The following is a 24297-nucleotide window of genomic DNA, read 5'->3' on the forward strand; positions in this document are numbered from 1 at the left end:
GGTAATCAGGCTAAGGAAGGAAGGAGGAGAGACAACAAGAAATGACCGTGAAGTATGTGAGGAACTCAAAGAAGTGTTCAAAGAAGTGTTCACAGAGGAGACAGAAGGGGCTCCAGAAAGACGGAGAGGTGGGGTACACCACCATGTGCTGGACACAGTACACACAACCGAGGAAGAAGTGAAGAGGCTTCAGAGTGAGCTAGATACCTCAAAGGCAATGGGGCCAGATAACATCTCTCCATGGGTCCTGAGAGAGGGAGCAGAGGCGCTATGTGTACCCCTAACAACAATATTCAATACATCTATCGAACCATACCCCCGGCCGGGATTGAACCCGCGGTCATAGAGTCTCAAAACTCCAGCCCGTCGCGCTAGCCACTAGACCAGCTAGCCACAATAAGATTCATCCAACTAGGTATATTTCTACACCATAGGAAAGTTAGCACAGGCACCTCTGTGACCACAAATGCAAGTTTTTACAGACGAATCTCCAGCTAGCGTGGCCGTGACGAACTCTAGCTCAAGTCCCTTCACTGCCGTCAACATGACTTAAGAAATCGTAATGACACGATTGCAAATAAACCATACCCCCGGCCGGGATTGAACCCGCGGTCATAGAGTCTCAAAACTCCAGCCCGTCGCGCTAGCCACTAGACCAGCTAGTGGCTAGCGCGACGGGCTGGAGTTTTGAGACTCTATGACCGCGGGTTCAATCCCGGCCGGGGGTATGGTTTATTTGCAATCGTGTCATTACGATTTCTTAAGTCATGTTGACGGCAGTGAAGGGACTTGAGCTAGAGTTCGTCACGGCCACGCTAGCTGGAGATTCGTCTGTAAAAACTTGCATTTGTGGTCACAGAGGTGCCTGTGCTAACTTTCCTATGGTGTAGAAATATACCTAGTTGGATGAATCTTATTGTGGCTAGCTGGTCTAGTGGCTAGCGCGACGGGCTGGAGTTTTGAGACTCTATGACCGCGGGTTCAATCCCGGCCGGGGGTATGGTTTATTTGCAATCGTGTCATTACGATTTCTTAAGACATCTATCGAAACAGGGAGATTGCCTGAGGCATGGAAGACAGCAAATGTAGTCCCAATCTTTAAAAAAGGAGACAGACATGAAGCACTAAACTACAGACCAGTGTCACTGACATGTATAGCATGCAAAATCATGGAAAAGATTGTCAGGAGAAGAATGGTGGAACATCTAGAAAGGAATGATCTCATCACCAGCAGCCAACATGGTTTCAGAGACGGGAAATCCTGTGTCACAAACCTACTGGAGTTTACCTGGAGAGAGTTTCGGGGGTCAACGCCCCCACGGCCCGGTCTGTGACCAGGCCTCCTGGTGGATCAGCGCCTGATCAACCAGGCTGTTGCTGCTGGCTGCACGCAAACCAACGTACGAGCCACAGCCCGGCTGATCAGGAACCGACTTTAGGTGCTTGTCCAGTGCCAGCTTGAAGACTGCCAGGGGTCTGTTGGTAATCCCCCTTATGTGTGCTGGGAGGCAGTTGAACAGTCTCGGGCCCCTGACACTCATTGTATGGTCTCTTAACGTGCTAGTGACACCCCTGCTTTTCATTGGGGGGATGGTGTATCGTCTGCCAAGTCTTTTGCTTTCGTAGTGAGTGATTTTCGTGTGCAAGTTCGGTACTAGTCCCTCTAGGATTTTCCAGGTGTATATAATCATGTATCTCTCCCTCCTGCGTTCCAGGGAATACAGGTTTAGAAACCTCAAGCGCTCCCAGTAATTGAGGTGTTTTATCTCCGTTATGCGCGCCGTGAAAGTTCTCTGTACATTTTCTAGGTCGGCAATTTCACCTGCCTTGAAAGGTGCTGTTAGAGTGCAGCAATATTCCAGCCTAGATAGAACAAGTGACCTGAAGAGTGTCATCATGGGCTTGGCCTCCCTAGTTTTGAAGGTTCTCATTATCCATCCTGTCATTTTTCTAGCAGATGCGATTGATACAATGTTATGGTCCTTGAAGGTGAGATCCTCCGACATAATCACTCCCAGGTCTTTGACGTTGGTGTTTCGCTCTATTTTGTGGCCAGAATTTGTTTTGTACTCTGATGAAGATTTAATTTCCTCATGTTTACCATATCTGAGTAATTGAAATTTCTCAGCGTTGAACTTCATATTGTTTTCTGCAGCCCACTGAAAGATTTGGTTGATGTTCGCCTGGAGCCTTGCAGTGTCTGCAATGGAAGACACTGTCATGCAGATTCGGGTGTCATCTGCAAAGGAAGACACGGTGCTGTGGCTGACATCCTTGTCTATGTCGGATATGAGGATGAGGAACAAGATGGGAGCTAGTACTGTGCCTTGTGGAACAGAGCTTTTCACCGTAGCTGCCTCGGACTTTACTCTGTTGACGACTACTCTCTGTGTTCTGTTAGTGAGGAAATTATAGATCCATCGACCGACTTTTCCTGTTATTCCTTTAGCGCGCATTTTGTGCGCTATTACGCCATGGTCGAAGGCTTTTGCAAAGTCTGTATATATTACATCTGCATTCTTTTTGTCTTCTAGTGCATCTTAGTGCATTTAGGACAGCAGTAAAACAAGAGAGAGAGGGGTGGGTGGATTGCATTTTCTTGGACTGCAAGAAGGCATTTGACACAGTACCACACAAGAGATTAGTGCAAAAACTGGAGGACCAAGCAGGGATAACAGGGAAGGCACTGCAATGGATCAGGGAATACTTGTCAGGAAGACAGCAGCGAGTAATGGTATGTGGCGAGGTGTCAGAGTGAGCACCTGTGACCAGCGGGGTCCCACAGGAGTCAGTCCTAGGGCCAGTGCTGTTTCTGGTATTTGTGAACGACATGACGGAAGGAATAAACTCCGAGGTGTCCCTGTTTGCAGATGACGTGAAGTTGATGAGAAGAGTTCATTCGATCGAAGACCAGGCGGAAATACAAAGGGATCTGGACAGGCTGCAGACCTGGTCCAGCAACTGGCTCCCGGAGTTCAATCCCACCAAGTGCAAAGTCATGAGGATTGGGGAAGGGCAAAGAAGACCGCAGATGGAGTACAGTCTAGGTGGCCAGAGACGACAAACATCACTCAAGGAAAAAGATCTTGGGGTGAGTATAACACCAGGCACATCTCCTGAAGCGCACATCAACCAAATAACTGCTGCAGCATATAGGCGCCTGGCAAACCTCAGAACAGCATTCCGACATCTTAATAAGGAATCGTTCAGGACCCTGTACACCGTGTATGTTAGGCCCATACAGGAGTATGCGGCACCAGTTTGGAACCCACACCTAGCCAAGCATGTAAAGAAACTAGAGAAAGTGCAAAGGTTTGCAACAAGACTAGTCCCAGAGTTAAGAGGTATGTCCTATGAGGAGAGGTTAAGGGAAATCAACCTGACGACACTGGAGGACAGGAGAGATAGGGGGGACATGATAACAACTTACAAAATACTGAGAGGAATTGACAAGGTGGACAAAGACAGGATGTTCCAGAGACTGGACACAGCAACACGGGGACACAGTTGGAAGCTAAAGACACAGATGAATCAAAGGGATGTTAGGAAGTATTTCTTCAGCCACAGAGTAGTCAGGAAGTGGAATAGTTTGGGAAGCGATGTAGTGGAGGCAGGATCCATACATAGCTTTAAGCAGAGGTACGATAAAGCTCATGGTTCAGGGAGAGTGACCTAGTAGCGACCAGTGAAGAGGCGGGGCCAGGAGCTTGGACTCGACCCCTGCAACCTCAACTAGGTGAGTACAACTAGGTGAGTACACACACACACACACACATACATACATTAATATATACATACGATGGTACCTTGACTTACGAGTCATTCCATGACCCAGCTCGTAACTCAATTTGCTCGTATATCAAATCAATTTTCCTTATTGAAATTAATTGAAATGCCATTAATCCGTTCCAGCAGAATTCCTGGCTCTTAGGAGGCAGGAGAAAATACCTCAATATAATGCTAAAATCTACTCTACAGCATATTTATCTGACAATTAATCTAATATGACATAATAAACAATATAAATAACATACAAACATGATACATACTCTAGAATGAATAAAATATGTCATTATGTGACAAGTGGTGGTGGCTACTCCTGTGGTAAAAATAATTATCGCTCTGACCATATCTTCCCATTCTTGCCCTTCTGAAGTCTTATTATAAGAGAAAACAGTGTGAGGCTAACTGCAATAAATCACGTTTCATAAGGAAAACACTGAAACAAAAGTGATTTTCTTGGCATTTTTTTTTTCCTGAGTCAGAAGACCGGCCTTCATTTTGGATGAATATCTCAGAAGTAAATCAGCGTATATGCCTCGTGCCTTCTCGCAGAGAAGGCACAACGCACGAAGTACATACTGCTCTTTTACTGCCTCGCCAAGTCGACTACAGCACACCTCGCTCGTGTTTTTCAATGATTTCATGCTTTAATTCAATAGACATCATCCTCTTCTCAGCACTGTCCTTTGCACTTACTTTCTTAGGTCTCATGGTTAGAAAAAATAAATTTGGCAAAATAACTTCACAAAACACAAGCACAACACAAGAGATGCTTCCATGGCGAGGTAACCATGTGCGCTGTTGTGGTGTTTGCTGCGCCAACTAGTGGCGGCGTATCTGAAGCTCGCTCATAACTCGGATTTTGGCTTGCAATTCAAAGCAAAAAATCGACTGAGCAACGGCTCGTAACTCGGAAAACTCGTAAGTTGGGGCACTCGTAAGTCAAGGTACCACTGTACATAGGTAGAACATCCTTGAGAAAGGGTGATAATATAAAATAAACTGGCATGTTGTTTTTGTGTTCTCAAGTTTGGTTTGTTTCAGAAATGGCAATGAGTGGTAGTTCTCCAGCAATGATGAGAGGTGCCTATGCAGGTCAAATGGTTTCAGTTTCACAGTCAGGTACAGTGTATATTTCCAGTGCATTTCCTGATGGATTGGTAATGCCCCATACATCCCCCAGTCTGTTTTATGGGTTTTTAATAGATCTGATTCAATTATTGTGATGCCATAAACCATGACCAATCATTCCTCATTATGTTTTATTATTCATGAAATAGAGTACTGTAAATCTATTTTTGTTTTATTACTAACTCAAAATGGAAGGCAAGTGTAATATAGGAGAGGCCTGGGAATATGATTAATGAACAAAGTAGATGTTGTTTTAGTGCAAGGAATGTCTATTTATTTTGCACTCTATTTTTAAGTTGGTATTTTTTTAATTTTGTGTAAAATTGGCCAAATTACCGAATTCTGTGCACTTTATAGTGCACAGAATTTGGTAGTTGTAGTATCTGAATGGGTGGTTTCTTATGCTCCATTGATTGAATTGAAGACATGTACTAGCAAAATAATTAAGAATTTGATCAAATGGAGCAATGGAATTGACTTAAAATGGGACTCAAAATAGGTGAAGTTACCAATATATAAATTGCACCCAGACTGCAAATTTTGTGCCTTTGTAATTCCATAAATTCTCCATCAAATTTTGTACTTTTGGTGTCATTACGTTTAGAAAAAAATTCTCTACCATTTGAGAATTCTTTTTTGAAAAGGGTTAAAAGTACAAAACAATGATTGTACTGGACTGATTAAAACTACACATCAGACTCCGAAATGTTTAAATGCAGTAGGTTCTTCACTTATGTTAATGCATTTCTGAAAATTGTGTACTAGTCAGTTGTTTGAATCTCAATATGTATCTATTTTCCCATAGGTCATATATACAGTAATAAATGTATTTTCTAAAGTTCTTCTATTCAAGGGAGGTTCTTTGGCACTGGTAAAGAGATTTTGATGCAAAGAATTGTAGCTACCCTCCTTTTTTCTTTGATTAAAGCTGATTATGCTGTATGTATGACCTTTATGGGTTAAGCAATCCTCCCATGAAATATAACAACTGAATGTTACCAGTATTATTGATACTGTAACCTGCTTGTTCCTATTTCATTTCACACTTTTTGTTGAATTTACACTACTTGGAAAATACTTTGTACAACTACGGTAACATTTTATACAGTAAATGCTTTTCACAAAAAATTTAATGGCCAACCACCAGCAGAAGCATTATAAGGGTTTACATTATTGTTTGCTCACAATCTAGAGTTGAGTATAAAGTTAATGTCCCAATGGATTATTTTACCCTGTTTTACAGGGGGCCAGGGCTCTCAGCAAGGAAGTGTGGAATCATCACAGACACAGGCACATCCTCAGAGAAACACAGCATTTTTATGTAAGGCTGGATGTGAAACAGTTCAAGATATTGTAATGAGGACTTGTGAAGTATTTTCTCTTCTGAGAAATATGCCAGTAAGTGTTCAAACTTTTTTACTGTGGTATTATATTTCATTCTACAATATACTTATATTTTTAAATTGTGTTCATTGGAATTGTTCTTTGGTATACTTTCACTTGTACATACAATTGTTTCTTATTTATGTTATAAATACAGTCATTACAGTATTATGATTGTGTGTTTTAGTGGCAGCCCAATTTGGTGTCTGCTGATTCTGCCCCACCATACTCTCAGTTGTATATCTAGAACATAATATAGGCAAAACATCTGGTCAGCTCAGTGTTGCACTGACAGTATTCTTTGATACTGAGAATGACTATAACATTTATAATATCTTTATGGCTAATTCTTTCATTTGTAGTTTATTCATCAACTTATTTACAACACTGTTTGCTACAGCTAAAAAATCCAGGCACTGAGGAGTAAATGAATGCTAGAATTTTAAAATATCGCTTCCTGATAAGGAAGTGATATTTTATAGCTTAGTAAATAAAACAAAAGAAAATTACCTTGTACATATATGCTATGCCTCATTTAATAGGCCATATTCTGTAACAGAAAATACACACATTTTATAAGTGCTCTATTATTTGTCATAATATTCCTATTGTAAATTTTTTTTCAGCTTCCAAATGGTTCAAGTCAAGGCACCCAGTTGAGCAATGAGAAAAAAATTCGTATTCAGGATAATCTTAATGCCATTCAGCGCAACTTCAAACCCCTTAGAGCAATTTATACTCGTGTTAATGATGATTGTGCAGGAATGGAATACACTCACATTGAAGTAAGTTCTTAGGGTACTGTGAATTGTTAAAGCATTATTTTATTTTATTTAAATTCCTTAGAGAAAAGGACTTTAGTTTTGCTACTGTATTGTACATAGCAAGTCGAGCCATATTTTCCCAGAATTGTTGGTCTAGGACTTTTGAGTTTTAGCATACAGCATATTGGCAGGGCAAGGCACAGTTATGGCATGTCATTACTTGTTGCTGTTTATTTTAGGCTGCTGAATTTGGTAATATGGCAGTCAACACTGGTTCTTCATATTGGTGATTGTAATAAGGAAGTGAGTGGAAGACCCTAGGTCACAGTGTAGTGAATTCTTCACTTCCGTACATTTATCTCAAAAAGATAAAGTAAAATGTGAAAGAGCACAAGTAAAGGAGTATATAGTTGATGGATGTGTTAGTCTGGTAAATTAAGGCTATGATTTAATTATAAACAATTGAATATTTTTCACATTGTAAGAGAGCCATTACTCCCCTGTTTTTGAGGAAACTAAATTATTTACATTTTTATTGTAGATTTTTTTATCTCTACATTCATTAGTATTTTTATTAATACAGTTTTGGAATCAGCAGAAAGTTGATGTCCCAACATGTGTGGGAAAATAGTGCTTTATTAGAATGTATTTATAAACTAACAAAAAAAAAAAAGGTAGACCTAGCAATAGTTGCAACCTTTGTTTATGAATATAAGATAAAGCTTTTTAAAATTCATTGCAGTATTACCTTTACTGTATTATATATTTATTTTTATTATCACACTGGCCAATTCCCACCAAGGCAGGGTGGCCCGAAAAAGAAAAACTTTCACCATCATTCACTCCATCACTGTCTTGCCAGAAGGGTGCTTTACACTACAGTTTTTAAACTGCAACATTAACACCCCTCCTTCAGAGTGCAGGCACTGTACTTCCCATCTCCAGGACTCAAGTCCGGCCTGCCAGTTTCCCTGAACCCCTTCATAAATGTTACTTTGCTCACACTCCAACAGCACGTCAAGTATTAAAAACCATTTGTCTCCATTCACTATCAAACACGCTCACGCATGCCTGCTGGAAGTCCAAGCCCCTCGCACACAAAACCTCCTTTACAACCTCCCTCCAACCTTTCCTAGGCCGACCCCTACCCCGCCTTCCTTCCACTACAGACTGATACACTCTTGAAGTCACTCTGTTTCGCTCCATTCTCTCAACATGTCCGAACCACCTCAACAACCCTTCCTCAGCCCTCTGGACAACAGTTTTGGTAATCCCGCACCTCCTCCTAACTTCCAAACTACGAATTCTCTGCATTATATTCACACCACACATTGCCCTCAGACATGACATCTCCACTGCCTCCAGCCTTCTCCTCGCTGCAACATTCATCACCCATGCTTCACACCCATATAAGAGCATTGGTATAACTATACTCTCATACATTCCCCTCTTTGCCTCCAAGGACAAAGTTCTTTGTCTCCACAGACTCCTAAGTGCACCACTCACCCTTTTCCCCTCATCAATTCTATGATTCACCTCAACTTTCATAGACCCATCCGCTGACACGTCCACTCCCAAATATCTGAATACATTCACCTCCTCCATACTCTCTCCCTCCAATTTGATATCCAATCTTTCATCACCTAATGTTTTTGTTATCCTCATTACCTTACTCTTTCCTGTATTCACTTTTAATTTTCTTCTTTTGCATACCCTACCAAATTCATCCACCATCCTCTGCAACTTTTCTTCAGAATCTCCCAAGAGCACAGTGTCATCAGCAAAGAGCAACTGTGACAACTCCCACTTTATGTGTGATTCTTTATCTTTTAACTCAACGCCTCTTGCCAAGACCCTCGCATTTACTTCTCTTACAACCCCATCTATAAATATATTAAACAACCACGGTGACATCACACATCCTTGTCTAAGGCCTACTTTTACTGGGAAATAATTTCCCTCTTTCCTACATACTCTAACTTAAGCCTCATTATCCTCGTAAAAACTCTTCACTGCTTTCAGTAACCTACCTCCTACACCATACACCTGCAACATCTGCCACATTGCCCCCCTATCCACCCTGTCATATGCCTTTTCCAAATCCATAAATGCCACAAAGACCTCTTTAGCCTTATCTAAATACTGTTCACTTATATGTTTCACTGTAAACACCTGGTCCACACATCCCCTACCTTTCGTAAAGCCTCCTTGTTCATCTGCTATCCTATTCTCCGTTTTACTCTTAATTCTTTCAATAATAACTCTACCATACACTTTACCAGGTATACTCAACAGACTTATCCCCCTATAATTTTTGCACTCTCTTTTGTCCCCTTTGCCTTTATACAAAGGAACTATGCATGCTCTCTGCCAATCCCTAGGTACCTTACCCTCTTCCATACTTTTATTAAATAATTGCACCAACCACTCCAAAACTATATCCCCACCTGCTTTTAACATTTCTATCTTTATCCCATCAATCCCGGCTGCCTTACCCCCTTTCATTTTACCTACTGCCTCATGAACTTCCCCCACACTCACAACTGGCTCTTCCTCACTCCTACAAGATGTTATTCCTCCTTGCCCTATACACAAAATCACAGCTTCCCTATCTTCATCAACATTTAACAATTCCTCAAAATATTCCCTCCATCTTCCCAATACCTCTGACTCTCCATTTAATAACTCTCCTCTCCTATTTTTAACTGACAAATCCATTTGTTCTCTAGGCTTCCTTAACTTGTTAATCTCACTCCAAAACTTCTTCTTATTTTCAACAAAATTTGTTGATAACATCTCACCCACTCTCTCATTTGCTCTCTTTTTACATTGCTTCACCGCTCTCTTAACATCTCTCTTTTTCTCCATATACTCTTCCCTCCTTGCATCACTTCTACTTTGTAAAAACTTCTCATATGCTAACTTTTTCTCCCTTACTACTCTCTTTACATCATCATTCCACCAATCGCTCCTCTTCCCTCCCGCACCCACTTTCCTGTAACCACAAACTTCTGTTGAACACTCTAACACTACATTTCTAAACCTACCTCATACCTCTTTGACCCCATTGCCTATGCTCTCATTAGCCCATCTATTCTCCAATAGCTGTTTATATCTTACCCTAACTGCCTCCTCTTTTAGTTTATAAACCTTCACCTCTCTCTTCCCTGATGCTTCTATTCTCCTTGTATCCCATCTACCTTTTACTCTCAGTGTAGCTACAACTAGAAAGTGATCTGATATATCTGTGGCCCCTCTATAAACATGTACATCCTGAAGTCTACTCAACAGTCTTTTATCTACCAATACATAATCCAACAAACTACTGTCATTTCGCCCTACATCATATCTTGTATACTTATTTATCCTCTTTTTCTTAAAATATGTATTACCTATAACTAAACCCCTTTCTATACAAAGTTCAAAGGGCTCCCATTATCATTTACACCTGGCACCCCAAACTTACCTACCACACCCTCTCTAAAAGTTTCTCCTACTTTAGCATTCAGGTCCCCTACCACAATTACTCTCTCACTTGGTTCAAAGGCTCCTATACATTCACTTAACATCTCCCAAAATCTCTCTCTCCTCTACATTCCTCTCTTCCCCAGGTGCATACACGCTTATTATGACCCACTTTTCGCATCCAACCTTTACTTTAATCCACATAATTCTTGAATTTACACATTCATATTCCCTTTTCTCCTTCCATAACTGATCCTTCAATATTACTGCTACCCCTTCCTTTGCTCTAACTCTCTCAAATTATGACCAACACTTTCTATACGGATCCCCGTCTTTCTAATACGCGCTCCCCACCTGGTTTGTTTACATTCTCCGTGAGCACATCTCTCTATTATGTCTGGAAACTTTCCAAAATTTCAAGTGTTTTTTAAAGTTGTTGCATATTTTATACGTACTCTGATAATTATACATACTTATGTGTACCTGTACCTAAATATACTTACACACTGTGCTGGCATGCAAGTACACATTAAAATCACTAAGTCTCTCTCTCTTCTTGATACCATATTAATGATAATACATGTAATCTCTTGGGCATATTAAATGTCGTATTATTATGTTAATGTAGACATTTCCATTAGTCCATCTAAGATATTTTTTTCAAAATTATATAATAAACACACTATGTAACATATAAACATGATACATACACCCACAGTATAAAAATTGACATAAATATGAGATGTTGTTACCAAGCAGTTTGTAGGTGTGTCGGAAGAATTATGTAGTATTCTCTAGTCAAACACCAGTTACTGGGGGATAACTGAAGAAAAATATTTCTTTCATATTCTTTCACTCTAGCTATTCATGACTCTTGTGGGTTTAGCACTTCTTTTTTATTATTATTATTATTATAATATTATTATTTTTATTATTATCACACTGGCCGATTCCCACCAAGGCAGGGTGGCCCGAAAAAGAAAAACTTTCACCATCATTCACTCCATCACTGTCTTGCCAGAAGGGTGCTTTACACTACAGTTTTTAAACTGCAACATTAACACCCCTCCTTCAGGAGGGGTGTTAATAATAATAATATCATTCACTCTAAAAATGGTGTGTTGCATGAGAATGGGAGTGTTGCTGTTTATTTATTCTTCTGTACTAACATGTCAGAGCATCATTCCTTCTAAAAATGATGTTACATGAGAATGGAAGTGTTACTCTTTATTTATTCTACTGTACCATTGTGGTGACAACTTGTACACAATGTAAGGTGTTTGTATGAATATGTATGAACCATAACCAGAAGTGTTCGTCCATTTGTTTACATAGTATACTCTGCGTGGGTGGGGTGGCCAGGAGGGCTACCATACCTCCCACACCTGACTTTCTACAAATAAATACTTTTCACCTCTCACCCTACATTAAGACAGTTAAGACTACAAATGTTGTAAGGTGAGTAATGAGTGTACTGTACATGCATTTTATCACTCTAGGGCACTTTAAATGTCACAGGATATTATGTGTGGGTTGGGTGGCCAAGAGGGCTACCATACCTACCACACCTGACTTCTTACAATAAATACTACTCACCTTTTGCCCTACATTAAGACTGCAAATATTTTGAGGTAAATAATGAGTGTACTGTGTGTATATTTTACTTTTTAATGTTTTTTAATGCCTGGTTCTATTGTTAACTTAATATTTGTTAGTGTAAGCTTATCTGGCATTCTGGCATTTATATGTGGAAAAATAGGGTTCTGCTTTCCGGCAATGTCCGCTTTCTGGTGGTAGCCTGGAACCATAACCTGCAGTGTAAGTGGGGCCCTTCTGTACAGCTTTTCCTCACTTAATGACGGAGTTCTGTTCCTAAGACCACGTCAGTAAACGAATTCGTCACTAAATGAGGAGCATGCTAAAATGGTAGTGGGTTTGTGTCAACCATCTAATGTTTATACAGTAGTGTACTGTATACTGTAATAAACAGAATAGAGGAAATCAGATATAATATACATTATTTAGGTATGCAAACTGCTCAGAAAGCCCATCATAAGTCTGAGTCATCGGTAAACGAGTACGTTGCTAAGTGAAGAGAGGCTGTATATGAATTTTATAGCCTGATACTTTTTGAGCTGTTTACATTGGTTATAAATTTAGGTTAGCTACAAAATTGCATTTGTATTATACAGTGGACCCCCGCATAACGATTACCTCCGAATGTGACCAATTATGTAAGTGCGTTTGTACGTGTATGTTTGGGGGTCTGAAATGGACTAATCTACTTCACAATATTTCTTATGGGAACAAATTCGGTCAGTACTGGCACCTGAACATACTTCTGGAGTGAAGAAATATCGTTAACCGGGGGTCCACTGTATACTCAGTAAGAATTAAAAAATTATTAGAAGTTGTGTTTTAAGCTAAACAACATAATTACTAAGATGATATGATGGAAAAATTCAGCTGTGTTTTATTTTAAATAGCTCAAAAAGCATCTACAGGCAAATAATTTTTTATTAAATCTTGCCATAGCATGAATTTCATAGTACAGTATTTAGTAAGTATTTGTATATACAATGCTGTACGTGTACATAAAATGACTTAATCTATTTAAAAAAATTGCCTTTTCATTTGTTTAGTTATATATTATAAATCCAAGTGCTGTTTAATTGTTGTGCAACTTAGCAACTCTGTCATCACAGAGCTTAATTCCTTACAAGGACGAGGCAGACAACAGAGCAGACTACAAGAAAATTGGTGAAAATTATCGTCATCTTGTGGAGGAATCAAGGGAACTCAAGGAGGTAGGTTACTTGGGTTCCATCTTGCAGTTATATGCTCATTTTATCAAATAATATAAACACACTTTAAGGAGCAGATAAATGTTTTAACATTTCTGAAATGTTATCAAGAACTGTCCTGGGTCCCCCGACATGGCCACCACCCAATAACTGTTATTCACAAATCACTGTAATCTTTTATTCTTTGGCCCTTTCCTTTTTTTTTTTAACACACTGGCCATCTCCCACTAAGGTAGGATGACCCAAAAAGGAAACACTTTCACCATTATTCACTCCATCACTGTCTTGCCAGAGGCATGCTGATAGAACAGTTCAGATGTTCCTTCAAACTCCAAATATCACCACCCCTCCTTCAGAGTGCAGGCACTGTACTTCCTACCTCCAGGACTCCAGTAGAACTAAACAGTTTCCCTGAATCCCTTCACAAAATGTTACCTTGCTAACACTCAAACAGCTTGTAAAGTTCCAAAAACCATTTGCCTCCACTCCTATATAACACACTCACATGTGTCTACTGGATGTCCAATCCCCTCAAACACAAAACCTCCTTTACCCACCTCCCTCGAATCTTTCCTAAGGTGACCCCCTACCTTGCCTTCCCTCCACTACAGATTCATACACCTTCCAAGTCATCTTATTTTGCTCCATCCTCTATGAATGTCCAAACCACCTCAACAAACCCTCCTCAGCTCTCTGGATAATACAGTGGACCCCCGGTTAACAATATTTTTTCACTCCAGAAGTATGTTCAGGTGCCAGTACTGACCGAATTTGTTCCCATAAGGAATATTGTGAAGTAGATTAGTCCATTTCAGACCCCCAAACATACACGTACAAACGCACTTACATAAATACACTTACATAATTGGTCGCATTCGAAGGTAATCGTTATGCGGGGGTCCACTGTACTTTTAGTAACTCTGCACCTCCTCCTGTACAGCTTTATTACATCTCTCTGGTGTTACCCTTATGCTTGGGCCCTACTTGGCCCAGGCATTGATGTTTAAAAATATTAGGCACCTCTTCAAAATATATATGTAATTATGGTATCTGTATAACTTATCTTCATCAGTCATGTATTGAATTATTTAAGAATTGTTTTAGGTCCTCTTAGTCTTTTAAGACATGAAGCCATTTGAAATATCTGAGGAAGATCCTAAGTATGGCCAGGGTAGAATGACAATAGATAAATCTCAAAAAAAAATGTAACTCTTTTATATTTATAAGCTTAACATGTCCTTTTCCTTTCAGCAACTGTACCTGAAAGCCAGGTACATGAAGGAGATAATAGATCAGTTGAGGAAAATCATATGGGAAGTGAACACCATGTTGGCCATGAGCAATACATAGTGTAACATATAATTATTAACAGATTGCTTTTTTGTGTTACATTTTGTATTAAAAAAATCAAGTCTCCTATACATTTAGCTTTCAGCAGTATGCTTTGGGAAATATAGCATGACTCATGCTCTACTTTCCAATAGCACTTAAACTGCAGGACACAAGTTGAATATTTAAAAAATTTATAATACCATATTGATTAAAATTTGTGTAATTCAACTGATTACAGACTAAAACCTAAATAAAAGAACTTGATTTCTTCTTGATTTATTTTATTTAACCATGATGCAAAGCAGTGTAAAGCAAAATAATTTGCTATGTAGCAAATAATTTTTATCATATAATTTGCAGTATAACTAGTGTTGGATTGGTAAAAATTTATTTATATAATTGTTTTATTGTTTACTGTGACAGGATCATACCAGATTTAACCCCTTCAGGGTCCAAGGTCCAAATCTGAAGTGGTGCCCCAGTGTCCAAGAATTTTCAAAAAAAAAATTTGTTATTTTTTCGTATGAAATGGTAGAGAATCTTTTTGTGAAGGTAATAAAACAAAAAGTACGAAATTTGATGGAAAATTGACGAAATTATGCTATCGCGAATTTTGATGTGTCAGCGATATTTACGAATCGGCGATTTTGCCGACTTTGACTCCCATTTTAGGCCAATTATATTATTCCAGTCAACCAAATTCTTAGCTATTTCACTAGTATTACTTCTATTCTATCGATTGAGCACAAGAAATCGCCAAGTCAACTGTTTCAACTACAAATTAAAGTGATCGGAAATTGTTAATTTGGCCAATTTAACACAAAGTTCAAAATATTCCAATTTCAAAATAGGGTCCAGAATAAACAATGTAGGTATTCCTGGAACTAAACTAACATTTCCTCTGTTCATTAGTTACGTTTTGAGGCTTTACAAATAAATTCCATTTTTATTTTTTATTCACATAATGAATTTTTATTCACACCAAAAAATAGAAGATTTACTGTTATGCAATACTGTAATAATTGTATAAATATCATCACCATATTTGTGAATGCATATTAGACCCACCAGCTGGTGTGTATTAGACGTGTGAGGTCGTTTGTTTACTCTTGAATATCGGCAAAAATTTAACATTTCTGCTACTTTGAGCTCAGTTTCAAGCCATTTCCAGTGCGAAAACCAATCAAAATCATCTCTATTTCTGTAATATGTCTTCCATTCTATCAAATGAGACCAAGGAATCGCAAATAGAACTATAAAAAACATACGAAAAAATACTGCAAAGTCACTGTTTTAATCGAAAAATCATGATTTCAGTTTTTTCTCTCATTATACACAGCGTGCTGCAGGATCTGTTTTATGTGGTGCACACATACCACATAGATGTATTCCCTCATATCTAGGCCCAAATGTACCACTCACAGTTTATCAGAGTGAGCTGAGCTCATGACGTAGATCTACGGTTTGGACCCTGAATGTAAAGCCGTAGATCTATGGGATGGACCCTCAAAGGGTTAATGGTCTCAAAAATGGAATCAGCAAGTAATAAAAGCATTTTTATTTTTCACAACCCTTGATTAGGACACACGATCATAACACAAGACACAGATCTCTTTTTGATGTACCCTGTGTCCATATCACACTCTGTAAAAACTCTATGCACATAAAGGGCCCCAAACTTTGGAATTCATTACCAGAAAATACCAAAGTAAATCGGTCTGAAAATAAATTTAAGACTCTTCTCAAAAGCCACCTAATCACCCTAGACTAAATACTGTACTCAATACTCTATATCTAACACTACCAATAAATCTACCAATTACATGAATCTTAAAACATCATGACTAGATGACCAAGCTCATACATTGACAAATTACCACGTAGAAATATACATACCTACCAAATCCAGTATTGCCCTTCACCAAATTGTAAGTCTCATACTGTAAACTACTGAAAACTACTTCTGAATCAGTTTCATAAAAAACATTTTTGAATACATGAATATATCCTTTTGTTTGTGTAAATTAGATTCACTTATTATTAATAGAACTACTGTACAACTATGATAATTTCTTTAGTGATAAGTAGTCAGTAAGTCATTGAATTAAGTCAGCCCATAATGCCAAGGTATAATAGAGGCTCTCTCTGCACTGCAGCCAATCATTGTAAAAATACAGTGGACCCCCGCATAACGATTACCTCCGAATGTGACCAATTGTGTAAGTGTATTTATGTAAGTGCGTTTGTACGTGTATGTTTGGGGGTCTGAAATGGACTAATCTACTTCACAATATTTCTTATGGGAACAAATTCGGTCAGTACTGGCACCTGAACATACTTCTGGACTGAAGACATATCGTTAACCGGGGGTCCACTGTATAATCTCAATGTACTACTTGCAAAGAAATAAATGAATCTAAATCTAATGGGTTGGATTCAGATAAACGCATGTTCTAAATAATTACCTTGGGGGGTTTTGGAATAATAAATATGGTTCTTCTAAAATAAAGTTAATAACTGCTGCAAAAAAAAAAAAAAAAAAAAAAAAAAAAAAAAAAAAAAAAAAAATATATATATATATATATATATATATATATATATATATATATATATATATATATATATATATATATATATATATATATATATATATATTTTTTTTATTATCACACCGGCCGATTCCCACCAAGGCAGGGTGGCCCGAAAAAGAAAAACTTTCACCATCATTCACTCCATCACTGTCTTGCCAGAAGGGTGCTCTACACTACAGTTTTTAAACTGCAACATTAACACCCCTCCTTCAGAGTGCAGGCACTGTACTTCCCATCTCCAGGACTCAAGTCCGGCCTACCGGTTTCCCTGAACCCCTTCATAAATGTTACTTTGCTCACACTCCAACAGCACGTCAAGTATTAAAAACCATTTGTCTCCATTCACTCCTATCAAACACGCTCACGCATGCCTGCTGGAAGTCCAAGCCCCTCGCACACAAAACCTCCTTTACCCCCTCCCTCCAACCCTTCCTAGGCCGACCCCTACCCCGCCTTCCTTCCACTACAGACTGATACACTCTTGAAGTCATTCTGTTTCGCTCCATTCTCTCTACATGTCCGAACCACCTCAACAACCCTTCCTCAGCCCTCTGGACAACAGTTTTGGTAATCCCGCACCTCCTCCTAACTTCCAAACTACGAATTCTCTGCATTATATTCACACCACACATTGCCCTCAGACATGACATCTCCACTGCCTCCAGCCTTCTCCTCGCTGCAACATTCATCACCCACGCTTCACACCCATATACGAGCGTTGGTAAAACTATACTCTCATACATTCCCCTCTTTGCCTCCAAGGACAAAGTTCTTTGTCTCCACAGACTCCTAAGTGCACCACTCACTCTTTTTCCCTCATCAATTCTATGATTCACCTCATCTTTCATAGACCCATCCGCTGACACATCCACTCCCAAATATCTGAATACGTTCACCTCCTCCATACTCTCTCCCTCCAATCTGATATTCAATCTTTCATCACCTAATCTTTTTGTTATCCTCATAACCTTACTCTTTCCTGTATTCACCTTTAATTTTCTTCTTTTGCACACCCTACCAAATTCATCCACCAATCTCTGCAACTTCTCTTCAGAATCTCCCAAGAGCACAGTGTCATCAGCAAAGAGCAGCTGTGACAACTCCCACTTTGTGTGTGATTCTTTATCTTTTAACTCCACGCCTCTTGCCAAGACCCTCGCATTTACTTCTCTTACAACCCCATCTATAAATATATTAAACAACCACGGTGACATCACACATCCTTGTCTAAGGCCTACTTTTACTGGGAAAAAATTTCCCTCTTTCCTACATACTCTAACTTGAGCCTCACTATCCTCGTAAAAACTCTTCACTGCTTTCAGTAACCTACCTCCTACACCATACACTTGCAACATCTGCCACATTGCCCCCCTATCCACCCTGTCATACGCCTTTTCCAAATCCATAAATGCCACAAAGACCTCTTTAGCCTTATCTAAATACTGTTCACTTATATGTTTCACTGTAAACACCTGGTCCACACACCCCCTACCTTTCCTAAAGCCTCCTTGTTCATCTGCTATCCTATTCTCCGTCTTACTCTTAATTCTTTCAATTATAACTCTACCATACACTTTACCAGGTACACTCAACAGACTTATCCCCCTATAATTTTTGCACTCTCTTTTATCCCCTTTGCCTTTATACAAAGGAACTATGCATGCTCTCTGCCAATCCCTAGGTACCTTACCCTCTTCCATACATTTATTAAATAATTGCACCAACCACTCCAAAACTATATCCCCACCTGCTTTTAACATTTCTATCTTTATCCCATCAATCCCGGCTGCCTTACCCCCTTTCATTTTACCTACTGCCTCACGAACTTCCCCCACACTCACAACTGGCTCTTCCTCACTCCTACAAGATGTTATTCCTCCTTGCCCTATACACGAAATCACAGCTTCCCTATCTTCATCAACATTTAACAATTCCTCAAAATATTCCTTCCATCTCCCCAATACCTCTAACTCTCCATTTAATAACTCTCCTCTCCTATTTTTAACTGACAAATCCATTTGTTCTCTAGGCTTTCTTAACTTGTTAATCTCACTCCAAAACTTTTTCTTATTTTCAACAAAATTTGTTGATAACATCTCACCCACTCTCTCATTTGCTCTCTTTTTACATTGCTTCACCACTCTCTTAACTTCTCTCTTTTTCTCCATATACTCTTCCCTCCTTGCATCACTTCTACTTTGTAAAAACTTCTCATATGCTAACTTTTTCTCCCTTACTACTCTCTTTACATCATCATTCCACCAATCGCTCCTCTTCCCTCCTGCACCCACTTTCCTGTAACCACAAACTTCTGCTGAACACTCTAACACTACATTTTTAAACCTACCCCATACCTCTTCGACCCCATTGCCTATGCTCTCATTAGCCCATCTATCCTCCAATAGCTGTTTATATCTTACCCTAACTGCCTCCTCTTTTAGTTTATAAACCTTCACTTCTCTCTTCCCTGATGCTTCTATTCTCCTTGTATCCCATCTACCTTTTACTCTCAGTGTAGCTACAACTAGAAAGTGATCTGATATATCTGTGGCCCCTCTATAAACATGTACATCCTGAAGTCTACTCAACAGTCTTTTATCTACCAATACATAATCCAACAAACTACTGTCATTTCGCCCTACATCATATCGTGTATACTTATTTATCCTCTTTTTCTTAAAATATGTATTACCTATAACTAAACCCCTTTCTATACAAAGTTCAATCAAAGGGCTCCCATTATCATTTACACCTGGCACCCCAAACTTACCTACCACACCCTCTCTAAAAGTTTCTCCTACTTTAGCATTCAAGTCCCCTACCACAATTACTCTCTCACTTGGTTCAAAGGCTCCTATACATTCACTTAACATCTCCCAAAATCTCTCTCTCTCCTCTGCATTCCTCTCTTCTCCAGGTGCATACACGCTTATTATGACCCACTTCTCGCATCCAACCTTTACTTTAATCCACATAATTCTTGAATTTACACATTCATATTCTCTTTTCTCCTTCCATAACTGATCATTTAACATTACTGCTACCCCTTCCTTTGCTCTAACTCTCTCAGATACTCCAGATTTAATCCCATTTATTTCCCCCCACTGAAACTCTCCTACCCCCTTCAGCTTTGTTTCGCTTAGGGCCAGGACATCCAACTTCTTTTCATTCATAACATCAGCAATCATCTGTTTCTTGTCATCCGCACTACATCCACGCACATTTAAGCAACCCAGTTTTATAAAGTTTTTCTTCTTCTCTTTTTTAGTAATTGTATACAGGAGAAGGGGTTACTAGCCCATTGCTAGTATATATATATATATATATATATATATATATATTTATATATATATATATATATATATATATATATATATATATAGATAAAATATATATATATATATATATACAGATTTATATATATATATATATATATATATATATATTTATATATATATATATATATTTATATATATATAAATATGTATATATATATATATATATATATGGTAGACAGCAACCACCCAGGGAAGTACTACCGTCCTGCCAGATGACTGTGAAACAAAAACCTGTAACTGTTTTGCATGATGGTAGGATTGCTGGTTTCTTTTTCTGTCTCATAAACACGCTAAGATAACAGGGATATCTTGCTACTCCTACTTACACTTTGGTCACACTTCACAGACACGCACATGCATATATATATATATACATACATCTAGGTTTTTCTCCTTTTTCTAAATAGCTCTTGTTCTTTTTTATTTCTTCTATTGTCCATGGGGAAGTGGAAAAGAATCTTTCCTCCGTAAGCCATGCGTGTCGTATGAGGCGACTAAAATGCCGGGAGCAATGGGCTAGTAACCCCTTCTCCTGTATACAATTACTAAAAAAGAGAAGAAGAAAAACTTTATAAAACTGGGTTGCTTAAATGTGCGTGGATGTAGTGCGGATGACAAGAAACAGATGATTGCTGATGTTATGAATGAAAAGAAGTTGGATGTCCTGGCCCTAAGCGAAACAAAGCTGAAGGGGGTAGGAGAGTTTCAGTGGGGGGAAATAAATGGGATTAAATCTGGAGTATCTGAGAGAGTTAGAGCAAAGGAAGGGGTAGCAGTAATGTTAAATGATCAGTTATGGAAGGAGAAAAGAGAATATGAATGTGTAAATTCAAGAATTATGTGGATTAAAGTAAAGGTTGGATGCGAGAAGTGGGTCATAATAAGCGTGTATGCACCTGGAGAAGAGAGGAATGCAGAGGAGAGAGAGAGATTTTGGGAGATGTTAAGTGAATGTATAGGAGCCTTTGAACCAAGTGAGAGAGTAATTGTGGTAGGGGACTTGAATGCTAAAGTAGGAGAAACTTTTAGAGAGGGTGTGGTAGGTAAGTTTGGGGTGCCAGGTGTAAATGATAATGGGAGCCCTTTGATTGAACTTTGTATAGAAAGGGGTTTAGTTATAGGTAATACATATTTTAAGAAAAAGGGGATAAATAAGTATACACAATATGATGTAGGGCGAAATGACAGTAGTTTGTTGGATTATGTATTGGTAGATAAAAGACTGTTGAGTAGACTTCAGGATGTACATGTTTATAGAGGGGCCACAGATATATCAGATCACTTTCTAGTTGTAGCTACACTGAGAGCAAAAGGTAGATGGGATACAAGGAGAATAGAAGCATCAGGGAAGAGAGAGGTGAAGGTTTATAAACTAAAAGAGGAGGCAGTTAGGGTAAGATATAAACAGCTATTGGAGGATAGATGGGCTAATGAGAGCATAGGCAATGGGGTCGAAGAGGTATGGGGTAGGTTTAAAAATGTAGTGTTAGAGTGTTCAGCAGAAGTTTGTGGTTACAGGAAAGTGGGTGCAGGAGGGAAGAGGAGCGATTGGTGGAATGATGATGTAAAGAGAGTAGTAAGGGAGAAAAAGTTAGCATATGAGAAGTTTTTACAAAGTAGAAGTGATGCAAGAAGGGAAGAGTATATGGAGAAAAAGAGAGAAGTTAAGAGAGTGGTGAAGCAATGTAAAAAGAGAGCAAATGAGAGAGTGGGTGAGATGTTATCAACAAATTTTGTTGAAAATAAGAAAAAGTTTTGGAGTGAGATTAACAAGTTAAGAAAGCCTAGAGAACAAATGGATTTGTCAGTTAAAAATAGGAGAGGAGAGTTATTAAATGGAGAGTTAGAGGTATTGGGAAGATGGAGGGAATATTTTGAGGAATTGTTAAATGTTGATGAAGATAGGGAAGCTGTGATTTCGTGTATAGGGCAAGGAGGAATAACATCTTGTAGGAGTGAGGAAGAGCCAGTTGTGAGTGTGGGGGAAGTTCGTGAGGCAGTAGGTAAAATGAAAGGGGGTAAGGCAGCCGGGATTGATGGGATAAAGATAGAAATGTTAAAAGCAGGTGGGGATATAGTTTTGGAGTGGTTGGTGCAATTATTTAATAAATGTATGGAAGAGGGTAAGGTACCTAGGGATTGGCAGAGAGCATGCATAGTTCCTTTGTATAAAGGCAAAGGGGATAAAAGAGAGTGCAAAAATTATAGGGGGATAAGTCTGTTGAGTATACCTGGTAAAGTGTATGGTAGAGTTATAATTGAAAGAATTAAGAGTAAGACGGAGAATAGGATAGCAGATGAACAAGGAGGCTTTAGGAAAGGTAGGGGGTGTGTGGACCAGGTGTTTACAGTGAAACATATAAGTGAACAGTATTTAGATAAGGCTAAAGAGGTCTTTGTGGCATTTATGGATTTGGAAAAGGCGTATGACAGGGTGGATAGGGGGGCAATGTGGCAGATGTTGCAAGTGTATGGTGTAGGAGGTAGGTTACTGAAAGCAGTGAAGAGTTTTTACGAGGATAGTGAGGCTCAAGTTAGAGTATGTAGGAAAGAGGGAAATTTTTTCCCAGTAAAAGTAGGCCTTAGACAAGGATGTGTGATGTCACCGTGGTTGTTTAATATATTTATAGATGGGGTTGTAAGAGAAGTAAATGCGAGGGTCTTGGCAAGAGGTGTGGAGTTAAAAGATAAAGAATCACACACAAAGTGGGAGTTGTCACAGCTGCTCTTTGCTGATGACACTGTGCTCTTGGGAGATTCTGAAGAGAAGTTGCAGAGATTGGTGGATGAATTTGGTAGGGTGTGCAAAAGAAGAAAATTAAAGGTGAATACAGGAAAGAGTAAGGTTATGAGGATAACAAAAAGATTAGGTGATGAAAGATTGAATATCAGATTGGAGGGAGAGAGTATGGAGGAGGTAAACGTATTCAGATATTTGGGAGTGGACGTGTCAGCGGATGGGTCTATGAAAGATGAGGTGAATCATAGAATTGATGAGGGAAAAAGAGTGAGTGGTGCACTTAGGAGTCTGTGGAGACAAAGAACTTTGTCCTTGGAGGCAAAGAGGGGAATGTATGAGAGTATAGTTTTACCAACGCTCTTATATGGGTGTGAAGCGTGGGTGATGAATGTTGCAGCAAGAAGGCTGGAGGCAGTGGAGATGTCATGTCTGAGGGCAATGTGTGGTGTGAATATAATGCAGAGAATTCGTAGTTTGGAAGTTAGGAGGAGGTGCGGGATTACCAAAACTGTTGTCCAGAGGGCTGAGGAAGGGTTGTTGAGGTGGTTCGGACATGTAGAGAGAATGGAGCGAAACAGAATGACTTCAAGAGTGTATCAGTCTGTAGTGGAAGGAAGGCGGGGTAGGGGTCGGCCTAGAAAGGGTTGGAGGGAGGGGGTAAAGGAGGTTTTGTGTGCGAGGGGCTTGGACTTCCAGCAGGCATGCGTGAGCGTGTTTGATAGGAGTGAATGGAGACAAATGGTTTTTAATACTTGACGTGCTGTTGGAGTGTGAGCAAAGTAACATTTATGAAGGGATTCAGGGAAACCGGCAGGCCGGACTTGAGTCCTGGAGATGGGAAGTACAGTGCCTGCACTCTGAAGGAGGGGTGTTAATGTTGCAGTTTAAAAACTGTAGTGTAAAGCACCCTTCTGGCAAGACAGTGATGGAGTGAATGATGGTGAAAGTTTTTCTTTTTCGGGCCAC

General features: G+C 39.2%; 1 protein-coding gene across 5 annotated transcripts in view; it reads left to right on the forward strand.

Moving 5' to 3' along the window:
- The window catches only part of MED30 (Mediator complex subunit 30), a 21812-nt gene extending 6880 nt beyond the window's left edge, over positions 1-14932 (forward strand). For 4 of the 5 annotated variants that reach the window (XM_070092334.1, XM_070092332.1, XM_070092331.1 and 1 more), the window contains exons 2-6: positions 4828-4905; positions 6158-6312; positions 6924-7082; positions 13232-13333; positions 14582-14932. In XM_070092334.1, coding sequence (XP_069948435.1) covers positions 4830-4905; positions 6158-6312; positions 6924-7082; positions 13232-13333; positions 14582-14680 — 591 coding nt within the window. In that variant the 5' untranslated portion in view covers positions 4828-4829 and the 3' untranslated portion in view covers positions 14681-14932. The remainder of the gene's footprint in view (positions 1-4827; positions 4906-6157; positions 6313-6923; positions 7083-13231; positions 13334-14581) is intronic. The other variant, XM_070092335.1, reaches the window with a different exon arrangement.
- Positions 14933-24297: the final 9365 nt, after the last annotated feature.

Source organism: Cherax quadricarinatus, chromosome 39 (genome assembly GCF_038502225.1).
Source record: "Cherax quadricarinatus isolate ZL_2023a chromosome 39, ASM3850222v1, whole genome shotgun sequence".
In the NCBI taxonomy this organism is placed as follows: domain Eukaryota; kingdom Metazoa; phylum Arthropoda; class Malacostraca; order Decapoda; family Parastacidae; genus Cherax; species Cherax quadricarinatus.